The sequence below is a fragment of the Pteronotus mesoamericanus genome, unplaced genomic scaffold (assembly GCF_021234165.1).
Source record: "Pteronotus mesoamericanus isolate MK-2021 breed Mesoamerican mustached bat unplaced genomic scaffold, CSHL_Meso_final contig_25, whole genome shotgun sequence".
Classification (NCBI taxonomy): domain Eukaryota; kingdom Metazoa; phylum Chordata; class Mammalia; order Chiroptera; family Mormoopidae; genus Pteronotus; species Pteronotus mesoamericanus.
Genome location: NW_026555105.1, coordinates 23166313 through 23179117, shown reverse-complemented (window position 1 = coordinate 23179117; position 12805 = coordinate 23166313). Strand labels below are relative to the sequence as shown.

Below are 12805 nucleotides of genomic sequence, written 5' to 3'. Positions count from 1 at the left end.
TTTAATATTACAGTTTAGTAGGGAGGATGATACATAGAGGAGAGAAGTGAGCCAACATTTATCTTGCACTGTTTGTGTGCCACTGTGGTGCTTTACCCCTCTTAATCCTCAAAATCCTCCTTTTTTAAAGTGTATTTTATTGATTATGATATTACATTTGTCCTATATTTTTTTCTCTCCTTCATCCCCCTCTGCCCTGCATCCTCCCCCGCCCCCACCCCACCAACTTAGTTCATGTCCATGAGTCGTACAAGTAAGTTCTTTGGCTTCTCCATTTCCTATACTATTCTCAACCTCCCCCTGTCTATTTTGTGCCTACCAGTTATGCTTCTTATTCCCTGTTCCTTTTTCTCCCATTCTCCCTAGTCCTCCACCCCACTGATAACCCTCCATGTGATCTCCATTTCTATGATTCTGTTCCTGTTCTACTTGTTTGGTTTGTTTTTGTTTGTTTCTGTTTTTGTTTTTAGGTTCAGTTGTTGATAATTGTGAGTTTGTTGTCATTTTACTGTTCATAGTTTTGATCTTTTTTTTCTTAGATAAGTCCCTTTAACATTTCATATAATAAGTGCTTGGTGATGAAGAACTCCTTGAACCTTACCTTATCTGGGAAGCACTGTATCTGCCCATCCATTCTAAATGATAGCTTTGCTGGATAGAGTAATCTATGTTGTAGGTCCTTGCTTTAAGGTAGTCTTCATTATCATATTTTACCATGAAGGAGCCACTCAGAAAAATTAAATAATTTTCCAAAGGCCAAAACAATGGCATGTACATAATTAATCACGATATAGGGTAGGAAGTGAAATAATAAAAGATTAGTGCAATCTTATACAAATTATAAAGAAGCAATGATAACTCCTATTTGGATTAGGAAAGAAAGCCAGCCTATGAACTTAAAGGACCAGGATACTGGAGGTGCCAAGTTTTGAGAGATTGTATTCCAATTTTAGGGAATCGTAGGTATGTGCACGTCTCTTTGTTCTGAATATTTTCTTTGCAGCTGCGTAAAGGGAGCAGATTGATGACCCCAGGCCCTGCCAGAGGTTTAAACTGGGAGCATCCAGCCTGCGATTGCATAAGATGCCTTGAGGGGGACCTTTGCTCAACCTTATCTAATATGCCTCTGGTGTGAATGGCTGTGGGCTGCTGTGAGAAAGGAGCTGGGGGCTAAAAAGGGCATGTAAGGGTGTGTACTCTGAAGTCACAAGTACTTGATGGGGACAGACTCTTTCTAAGAATATATTTGCTGTAGGGGGAGGGGTATTCAATGAACCGTGAGTACAGTGGAGTCAGGGAGTCCTTTTCTTGGGAGGCGCTGCTGTGGGTGTTCCAGTGCTCTTGACCTTGCTCAGAGTACGTTGGGGTCCCTCCTTGGAATTCTTCCGAAACAATGAGGGAGTCAGGCAAGAGACTAGATGAGCATTCCAAAGAGTGGTATTCCTCCAGCTCACTCATCCACCAAATTTGGTTCCAATGATGTGTGTCTGGATGTTTTTAGAAGTCACATAAAAGGATGAATACTTGCCACTACCAAGGCAATTGCAGAAGAGAAATCCCCCGTGTCTTGAACAGCATTAACACCTGCCACTTAGACCAGAAACAGTTCAGAAGTATAGGTTCAGGAAGCATCTCACTTGCAGGGAAAGAAGTCACAGGAGCCCTGTGGTGCCAAGCAGACCTAGGTCACTGCATAGGCCCTCCTACTTCTAGCTTCATGTGAGGCCTTGGGCAAAGTGCTTAGACTGCTCAGTCATCCTAAAGCATTCTCAGCTTCTAAGTACCGAAGGCACAGGGTGGATGTGCGGGCAGAACAAGGTGGTAGATGTGAACTGCTTGCATGGCCCAGCCCCATAGTAGGACAAAAGGCAGCTCTCCTCATTAGCGTTACCTTTCTTCCCTGAGAAGAGCACTAGGAGGTTTTAGGAGTTTTACAGCACTGAGAGGTTGCGTTTCTCTTTGGAGTGTCCTACAGCGCTACCGTTATTAATTAACTAACTCACACTTTGGATCAGTCACCCTCACCTGCTTCAGTTGTGATCCAGTCAGTTTACTGTTTTTCATTCACTATTAGAGTTCAGAATGGGATTAAAGGGTAACCAGGATTCTAATGAGCACATAAAGGGAAGCATGGCAGCTTTGATACTGAAAGCCCCTGGCAGGGTTAGGTGAATGTAATTCTCATTTTCACTTGAATTTCCCTTTTTTTGAGGACAGTCTCTCTTTAAAAACAAACAAACAAAAACAGAACAAAAAAAACAAACAAAAAACCCAGCCCTCTCTGTTTTTTATGGTCTAGAGATAAGCCATGCCCAAGTATTCCCTCTTCAGCTTTCCAAGAGTTGGCCACATAGGGACTTTTATGCGGTTTCTGACTTAAGGAGCTTTTTGGTTCAGCGCTATGAAAACCTCTTATGTAACCATGGCTCAGTGCTGCCTCTCTCTTGCTGCGAGTAAGCCATTTCAGATTATCAATGATTGTCATATTTTTGTGGGAAGTAATGAGTGACAACTCTGAAATTAATGGTGTTAAAATATTTTTCTTTTTTCTCCCTCCTAGATTTCTATTTCCTAAATGTCTTGACCAGTGTTCACAAGGTAAGCAATGTGCTTTACTCTCTGCTTGCATGCCTTTCAGATTCTTTTTAGATGCAACAGACTTTTCATGTTCCTACTTACCATTCTAAAATCTAAAACAATGTTGGTCGAGGGAAAACATTGACATCTTTTATTTTTATCATATTTGATAGGCAGATTTCTTCTGGAGTTTGTCTCTTAATGGTGACAAGTTGCTATGGCAACACCCCTCCTGAGCTGGGCTTAAATCTGCCCTGGCCTTCCAGCTAATATCAGTGGACTGAATAAATACTCCAAATCTCTGGATCATCAGTGTCTTGTATTTCTCCTGTCCAGCGAGTGCAATGTATGGCCTACTAGGACTTTCTCCCTTAATGTTCCCCCTACATACACTGGAATTTTCCATACCTCCTTGGTAACATTTAGGAAAATCCATCCATCCTGTAGGTTCCACTCAACTTTGTATTGTCCTGCCATCTGGCAACCCTGGAGGCAGCACTTTTTAATCATATTAGCTGTGGTGCCTGGAGACCCAGAATAAATTCTGAATTTCCTGCAGTGGTGATAAAATGCTCATTGTTGTCAGAAGACCTGGGTTCTGGGCTTCCTGAGCCAGCCCAGCAAGTAGAAATCAGGCAGAAGAAAATAACTCGGTGTCCCCAGCACAGTTTTGCCCTGCTGAGCCCACTGCCAGTCCACAGGGAGCGGAGACAGCAGAGCATACCAGAGATCCAGAGATGTTGTCTTGGGAAACAGCTGAGCTGGGTGCTGCACAGCGCAGGAGGCCAGGTCACTGGGGGAGGAATGTGTATGTTGGACTGATGCACCAGGAGTCTCAAATCCACCTTTTAGAGGCCCCTGTGGCTTTGCAACCACTGCACCCCAGAAGCAGAATGGAATGGAGATTGCCTGGTTCTACCCGCAATATGCACACAAGGTAGAGATGAAGGAGATTTTATGGAGGTTGGGTCAATGGGCTATGATGATAGGTTAGGTATGAGGCATGAGTTGGAAAAGGAGGTATCTAGGATGATTCCTACGTTTCTAGCTTGAGAGGTTGGGAAGGTTGGTAGGAACTGCCCTTGAAATAGAAAGCATAGGGGAAAACATAGGACCAGGGGATAACCAAGGAGAGCTGGCTGGGCCTCAGATGCACACTTGGCAGTCATGCCCAGAGCCAAGGGTCTGGGCTGTCGTCAGCTCCTGTCTGCCACATTACTCACCCTAGTGGACCTCGGCGCCTTAACACTTCTTTCTCCCTCAGTGCCCCTCTCCTTTTTTTGCACATAAAACACAGATGGTTGGGCTGCCCTGGCAAAGAGCCTTGGGGGGGAAGTGTTCTGTCTTCATTGTCCATGAACCTGGATAATATTACAGGACAGACTGCATTCTCTCTGGCACTTAGTAGGACTATTTCATTAACACTGCCTCGCAGCTCAGTGTGCAAAGGTAACTTTTATCAAATTCTGTGCTTGTATTAAGCTAGGGATGTGATCACATATGGGCAGTTGACCTGGAAGCTATATATGCTGTTTTCTGAACTCCAGGGTCCTTGCGGAGTGACGGTGCCTTGATAAGCGTCTGGGCCCAGGGGACCCTGTGGATGGGTCTGCCCTGGCTCACCATGGGCGTGCACTGCCTGGGGGAGGGAGGAGATAAAGGGCAAGTATAGTTGACTGTTGAGCAGTACAGTTCGAACTGCATAGGTCTGCTTATATGCACATTTTTTCAATAAGTGCTGTAAGTGTGTTTTCTCTTCTCTATGATTTTTAATAACATTTTCTTTTCTCTAACATACAAAATACATGTTAAATCGACTGTTATCTGTAATGCTTCCAGTCAATGGTAGGCTATTAGTAGTTAAGTTTAGGGGAAGTCAAAAGTTATATGCAGATTTTTTACTCTAATGTCCCTAACCCCACAGTTGTGCAAGGGTCAACTGTATTTTTCTCCTTAGCGGAGGTAGGATCTGACACCAGAAGACAAACACTTCATGTCCCAAGGGAGATTATTGCATCCCTGTGCCTTCTGTTCATGAGTCAGGCTCCCTGATTCATTGCTTTGACAACAAAAGATTATTTTACAATGAGAAAAGGACTGTATTACAGCCCCAAAATAATGTGTATTACAGACATTCAAGGATTAGGAAATAATCTCAGTGCTTAAAAAGCTAGCAAGGCTCATTATGATGTTGGCTTGAACGCAGAGCAGAGACATTTTACTATCATGCCCTGCTCTTAAAAGTATTTATAGACAGATAAAAGAGGTGAACTTTGTTTTCTGCTGGCCTGTAGGAACCCTTTAGCCCAGATTAGGATAGTCAGACAGTCCTCAGAGATGTTTCTCCACAGTTGGGAATGAGCCAGACTGGTGAGACCTTGGCCACGTCTGGGTATCCGCTCCTTCATACAAAGCAGAAGGAAGCTCTTGGCCCAAGCAAAGTGAAAACGCCCACCGTGGCCTCTTCACCCTCTGCTCCAGATTACTGCTGTACCTGCCTCACGGATGGCATTTCCTCTTGGCAGGTGGCAGTTTGCATAGCTGGCCTAAGGAATGCTAGACATAATCCTTTTGCTTGTTTCTCTATAAAGCAGAGCCCCTTTTCTATGCCCAGTTCTTGACCTAGAATCCCAAGCCCACAATATTTGTCTACACGGTACTTTGTGATGCAAACAGTACTTTGGGCAAGGTGCCTCCTACCTTTCTCTGGACAGGCTAGGCCTGTGTTTGTAATCCTGGCTGGCATGTTTGCACTAGTCTGACTTCAGTTTCTTTTGCCCAAGAAGGTGCTAACCAGAATCCTAGGGACTTTGTAGGTCTTTACTCAGCCTTTCCTGGCTCTTCCCTGCAAGATGCACCACAGCTATTCTTGTCTTCCACCCTTGGGAATCTCACGGGCCTCTTGCAGGATCCGGCTCTCATATCTGCCATCTCTGGAATGTGCTGAGCCTTCTAGAAGCCTGCCTGCTTCCCCACTGTGCCACCTTCCGAGCCTGGCCTCCTCACCTTGCCTCACTCAGTTTCCAGAGGCCCCAGTTGCTTCCTGTGGCTGCACCAGGACATGGGGTTCTGGCATTACGCTCACCAGGCTGTCCTTCCTGTCACCCCTTCAGCCTCCAGAGTGACCTTTCTAAGTGGGAATGGGAGCACAGGCACCACCATTGTCACCTTCATTAGGAGGCTTCTCTGAAACTGTTTGAAGGGGGTCCATCTCAGTGTTAAAGCTTCCAAACAGAAAGGGCACGTGAGAAACCTTTTGAAATGGAATAAACAAAATGCTAATATATCCTCCATTTGAATTTCTAATCATGTGCTGTTACCAAAACTAAGTCTTACATGGAAACCTTGGCAATAGAGGCTTTTAAAAAATGTGATTCTCTGTATTCCCATATACTTGTATATGCATAGACTGACTGAGGACACACACCTGATACTGGTTATCCGTGCTTGCTTCTGGGAAGGGGAGCTAGTCTTCTGGGGCTCAGCCTGCAGAAGAGGAGTGAGGAAGAAACCGTGTACTGAGTACCTTTTTGTACTTTATGAACTTTACACCAAAAATATGTATAAACCAATAAGGATGAGAAACTCAGACTTTCCTGTGGGAAATGCCTACAACATAGCTTTTATGTGGACACAAGTGGCTTGTGTCTTTTCTTACATGATTCATTTATTCAGGAAATCTTTGTCCAGTGCCGCCTCTGACCCAGTGCTGGGGGATTAGGGAAGCCTTCCGGAACAGGTGCTCTTCAAATTGTCTTCCTCATGAAGGAAGAGATGGGCCTACAGAAAGGAGGGGAAAGATGATTTCAGGCGAAAGGAACAGCAAGAGCGAAGGGTGACCAGAGCACGCCCAGGGCACTGAGGACGTGCAGCGCGGCAGAGAGGTCAGGCCGAGAAGTTAAGATACTAGCCTGACAGTAATTGGAATGCACTGAAATATTTTAAGGAGAGAAGTGATGTAATAAGATTTATGTTTTTGAAAGCTTCCTCTGACTACAGGAGGAGGAATGAATTGCACTAAAGGAAGCCTCGAAGTGGAGAGAGTGAGCAGTGACCTAGAGAAGAGAGTGCTGGTCTGAACTAGGTCAGTGGTGGCAGGGATCGAGAGTGGACGATGGAGCCAACAGCTGTTTAGCACTCACCAGGCCAAGAGGAGGACTCGGGGCCTCCACAGCCCAGGTTAGGGGAACTGGGCAGTCAGCGTGCCTTTTACCGAGTGACTAGAGGAGGAGGCGGAGCCTAAGTTTGACTGCACTGAGTCGAACACCAGCAGATTCCTGAAAAAGTAGGACCCACGTCTCAGAACCGAGGAACCAGTAGATCCCATACTGGTCCGGAAGCGCCTAGGAAGCAGGCTCCGTGCTCAGCAGGCGAGCTCTGACTCCCTACGTCAGCGGTCCCAGGCCCGCTGCGTGGTCTGTGTGTGTGCCCTTTCCCCATTGTAGTGCACGACCAATGGTATGAAGCTCTGAATCCCTCTTCCCTGGTCATGAATGGAATGCATCCAGATGACTTCTGAGGTTAAATTTAGTCCTTAGCATTTTGGAACACCTTTCTCACCAAGTGTGAGTGGTGAAAGGAAAGAAGTATCACTGACTTCTGCCTCAGACCAGAAGCAGGGGCCAGGGTTCCTAGAAGTTGCCTGAAACTAGTGATGGCTGTTTGTCTGAACTGTGGACTCAGTAGCCAAGGCTGGGAGAAGTCACATGACTTGGCTTCGTGCTGGTTTATGTGGCTGGTTTTTGTGGTTTATGTAGAAGTCCCATCTCAAGCTGGCAATCAGCTGACAGTGATGGTGGTAGTAGTGGTGGGTTTAGGTTTCATTTAATGAGTTCTCACTACCTGTAGGCCCTGTGATAAACATTTTACTGATAATCTGTCTGGAGGTACATGCTACTGTTTCCATCTGATAGGGGAGGAAATTTGGGCAGTTGAGAAGAGGAGGAAAGTTGAACAGTTTGCCTGTCAACTCATTCATTAGTAATTGCCCTGGCTGGTGTGGCTCAGTGGATTGAACGCTGGTCTACGAACCAAAGGGTTGCTGGTTCAATTCCCAGTCAGGGCACATGTGTGGGTTGCAGGCCAGGCCCCCAGTTGGGGGCATGTATGTGAGAGGCAAACAATCAATGTATCTCTTGCACATTGATCCATCTCTTTCTCTCCATCTTTTCCTCCCTCCCTATCCCATCTAAAAATAAATAAAATCTTAAAAAAAAAAAAAAAGTAATTAGTGGAGCCTCAAATTCAAACTCAGGTTTGCCTGGCTCTAAAATCCATGCTTTAATCTTTGCATTATGCCATCTTGTTACATATGAAAAAGATAAATAAGAGTAGAAGTCCCCCCCCTGGCTGGTGTGGCTCAGTTGGTTGGAGCATCGTCCTGTATACCAAAAGATTGTGGATTTGATTCCCCGTCAGGGCGCATGCCTGAGTTACGGGTTCAGTCCCCAGTCGGGGTGCTTGTGGGAGGCAACTGATCAATGTTCCTCTCTCACATCGATATTCCCCTCCTTCTCTCTCTCTCTCCTCCTCCCCCTCAAACACTTCCTCCCTTCCTCTCTCTCTAAAAACAATGAAAAAATGTTCTCCTGTGAGGATTAGAAAAAGGAAAAGGATATTCCACCTGTGATTCAAAGGAGCTTTTGTAGTTCAGAAAAGGGGGGAGAGCAGGGTGGCATGAGGAGAGGTCCGAGAAGGCAAGATATTAGGGCAGGTTTAAGGAAGAAGTAAGCTTTACCAAAATTAAAAGGTAAAGGGCTTAAGCAAAAAAAAAAACAAAAACAAAAAAACAAGTTGCAGAACAGTCACTGTTTTGGGGGGGAAAATTATATGCACATACACATTTACTTGTATACACTCAATCAATCTCTGGAAGAAGAGCCAAGATTCTGGCAACTGTGGTTGCTTCCAGGGAACGCAACTAGGTGGCTGGGAAGAAGGGAATTTGTTTTCTCTGTGCGCCCTTCTGAATGTTGTTTGAGTTTTTCCCTCAAGAACTAAATACAGCTAATTAAAAAAAAACAAACAAACACTAAACACTTAACTGAAATAAAGAGTATTAATACAGAGTGCTCTGTACTGAATATTCATTTTCAGGACCCTACAATTACGAAGTTACTTAGGAAAGCTAAATGAAGTCTCCCTAATTTCACTTACAAACTAATTACATATAAAGCTAGTCTCTACTAGTAAAAAGATGGATGATGAGCACTGAATCTTTGTAGGTACAGAATTAATGGTAGTTAATCAGCTGTGAGAATTCTATTACAAAGTAGAATATAATGTTGAAAACCTAGAAATGAAATTATATTTAGCACAAAACTGGAGGCAGCAGGAAATCCTCTCTTTACGTCTTCCAAAGTGGGAGACCGATAAAGTTTAAAGTTGTTAAATCAAGTTACAGAGTTATACTCCTTAAAGATGTACAAGTAGCCACTAGAGGAACTAAAATTATTAATGTAACCAACCACAATGTGATGGTGAAGTGGGAAGAATTTAAAGGTATACCAACGTCCCCATCTGTTATATTGAAAATTCAGTAGACATTGTCTAAAGGTGACATTATAAGAAATAGTAACTTAGATTTAATAGTTTAAAAATATAAGATACTGATAAGAACTAATACAGATTGTAAGCCCACCACTTATCAAAGAATGCAAAGATCATACTTCTAAAGGTTAAAAAAAAAACTAAACCAAATCCAGTATAAACAATGTGACAGAACCAGAGTGTCATAAACATAAATGGGATAAACGTGTAAAAGGAAAAGTATCTCAGATTAAACCAAAAAACAAAACCTAAATGTACAATGTTCTATAAAGAGAAGGCAATATTATTAACAGCAAGGTTGAATTCAAGGCAAAAAATTGAAAAGTCTAAAAAGGGCAATTTTTAAAAAGATTTTATTTATTTATTTATTTTTAGGGAGAGGAGAGGGAGAAAAAGAGGGCAAGAAACATCAGCATGTCAGACAGAAATATCCATCGGTTGCCTCTTACACACCCCCAATCAGGGACGTGGCCAGCAACCCAGGCATGTGCCCTGACCAGGAGTCGACCTTTCAGCTTTTGGGATGATGCCCAACCCACTGAACCACATCAGTCGTGGCTAAAAAGGGCAATTTTTAATGATAAAGGATACTGTCTACAACCTGTCATGACTGTTTCTATACCAAATCAAAAGAAAGCATATACCCTTAAGTTACTGCATTGCTAAACAAGAAATGACATTTTAAAATAATAAATAAGCATTCAACTTAAGTTAAAAAAAGAAAAATATTAAACTAGTTCATAATAACAAAGGTTGAATCAATAACACTCCAGAGTGTTAAGTAACACTCTGGGGATTCCATGAACAAAATTCAGACTTGGAGAAATTGACAGGATACAATTTTTCAACAAATAAATTTCAAGGAAATGAGAAACTATAGATTGAAAGGGAAATGTGAGATGTGGCAATGAAATATAATGTGTGGACTTTGGTTCCTGGTTCAAAAAAGTTAACTCTAAAAAAACATTCATGGGATAGAAATTTGAGCACAGACTATTCTTTTTATATTAAAAAATGTATTGTTAATCAGTTTTTAAAAAGAGTTCTTATGAAACAGCCCAAGTGCCCATCAGTAGATGAGCAGATTAAAAAAGCTGTGGTACATTTACACAATGGAATTATATATGTGGCTGTAAAAAAGAAGGAACTTACCCTTTGCGACAGCATGGATGGACCTAGAGAATATTATTACACTAGGCAAAATAAGCCAGTCAGAGAAAGACAAATGCCATACAGTCTCACTCATATGTGGAATCTAATGAACAAAATAAACTCATGAACAAAATAAAACCAGATGTGCCCTGGTCAGTGTGGCTCAGTTGGCATTGTCCTGTAAACCAAAAGGTTGTAGGTTTGATTCCCAGTGAGGGCACATGCCTAGGTTTCGGGTTTGATCCCTGGTCAAGGCACATGCAAGAGACAGTCGATCAACGTTTCTCTCCCTCTCTTTCTTCCTGCTTTCCCTTCTTTCTAAAACTGATAGGCATGTCCTGGAGTAAGGATTAAAATAATAATAAATAAATAACCCTGGCTGGTGTGGCTCAGTAGATTAAGTGCCGGCCTGCGAACGAAAAGGTCATCAGTTCGATTCCAAGTCAGGGCACATGCCTGGATTGCGGGCCAAGTCTTCAGCTGGGGGCTTGTGAGAGGCAACCTATCGATGTATCTCTGGCACATCAATATTTCCCTCCCTCTCTTTCTCCCTCCCTTCCCTTTCCTCTAAAAATAAGTAAATAAAATATTTAAAAAAAAAACACCAAAAACAAAACCCAGAGGCATGAATACATGGAACAGACTGTCAGATCTCAGAGGGGTGGGGTTGGGAGGGACTGGAAGAGATTAACCAAAGAACATATATGCCTCGCCTGTGGGCACAGACGCAATGAGGTGAATGCTGTGGTGTGGGGCAGAATGGGGTGGGGGGCATCTGTAATAGTGTCAACAATAAAAGGAAAATTCTTCAAAAGCTCTTATGAAGATATATACTGAAATATTTTTGGATGAAATAATAGAATGTCTGGAATTCACTTCAAAATCATCCAGTGGCAGGGAATAGGGGAAAGGCTCTGGCATAGTATGGAAGGAATACAATTAGCCAAGTTTTGATAATTCTTTTTTCTTTTTTCTTTTTTTTTTAATTTTAGAAAGAAGGGAAGGGAGGGAGGAAGAAAGAGAGGGAGAGAAACATCAATGTGTGATTGCCTCTCAGGTGCCCCCTACTGGGAAACTGGCCCACAACCCAGGCATGTGCACTGACTGGGAATCGAACCAGCAACCCTTTGGTTCACAGGCTGGCACTTAATCCACTGGGTCACATCGGCCAAGGCTAAATGTTTATAATTCTTGAAGCTGGTGATGGACACATGGGAGCTCGTTACACTGCTTTTTCTATTTCTGTATATGTTTGAAATTTTCACAGTATTAAAATGTGAATAAAATGGTTGAATAATAAAAATGCAAATGTTCCTTTATAGCAGAAATGGTATATATTCTATGATCATTATTATGTAAAAATAGGAGTAAATATGGAACAGATATAATTTTGTTGGCATGGTGGAATGTGGTAACTTCCCTGATTTTCAAATTCTCTTTGGTGTTACAGATTTCACTCATGTATTTTCACAGGAAGTTTTGGTGTGATCACGGCCCGCTCGGCAACCTCTCATTACATTAGCCACTCTTCCTTACTGTATTATGTGAATATCTGTGCTAGCACTTATTTTACAATTGCAGATTTGTGTGTGGCTCCGTTACTGTACACCCAGAGAATCTACTGGTTAGCACCTGACCTATGGTTAGTGCCTGGTAAATGTCTGTGGTCTGAATCGGTGAAGGTCATTGGCACCGGTTCAGGACAGGTTAGGTACAGGGGATGCGGAAAGGGCCTTTTGATGAAGAAGCTCAGGGTCTCAGCTGGAAAGCAGAATTAAGTAGATAGGAGGTTAGGAAGTGAGGCAGCTACAGTGCTGAGGCCATTCACTCCAAGAGGTGGCAGTGGCAGAAACAGGAATAGAATGGTGGCTGTGTCTCTTGGCGTTGGGGGTCAGGGGCGTCTATACAAAGGGGCTCTGGGAGAGACAAACAGGAGGGACCGAGGGCCCACGTTTGTGTGAACCCTCAGCCCGAAACAGGACTCCAACAGCTGAACTGTTCTTGGTTTTACTCCCCAGGCCTGGTGAGTAATGTGGTGTTCACCAGTCACACTACGGAGCAGAGGCACCCTCTCCTTGTTCAGCTGCAGAACCTCATCAGGGCTGCCAATCCTACCGCAGCCTTCATTCTTGCAGAAAATGGGATTGTCACCAGGTAAATGACCAAGCTCGCCTCGCCCCAGGAACCAAGCACTTTCTCACATACAGCAGACACCCTCTGGTCATGCACCACAGGGCCGTTTCACTGTATCTAACACCTGAGCATTTATAGAGGTGCTTCTGATGCTGTGTAAACCACCAAAAGGACCCTACGTGTCAATATCCTGTACTGTTTTGAGATACTTTTTTTTTATGCATTCACATTTTCATTCATTAAGGAATGGAAATGAAGAATTTCTCAAAGTTCCTGTGTTAACATGTAAGAAAAATGGCATAGAGGACACAGAGAAATTATCTTTTTACTTTATGGACTTGGGTTCAAATGACAAACTAAAAGAAAAGAATTGGTGAGTTTGTGTGTGTATATG

At 43.2% G+C, this 12805-nt stretch overlaps 1 protein-coding gene across 1 annotated transcript in view; it reads left to right on the top strand.

Annotated features, from left to right (window-relative positions):
• The window catches only part of DNAAF9 (dynein axonemal assembly factor 9), a 120556-nt gene that overhangs the window by 95804 nt on the left and 11947 nt on the right, over window positions 1-12805 (top strand). The window contains exons 29-30 of the mRNA XM_054573974.1: window positions 2561-2598; window positions 12297-12432. Coding sequence (XP_054429949.1) covers window positions 2561-2598; window positions 12297-12432 — 174 coding nt within the window. The remainder of the gene's footprint in view (window positions 1-2560; window positions 2599-12296; window positions 12433-12805) is intronic.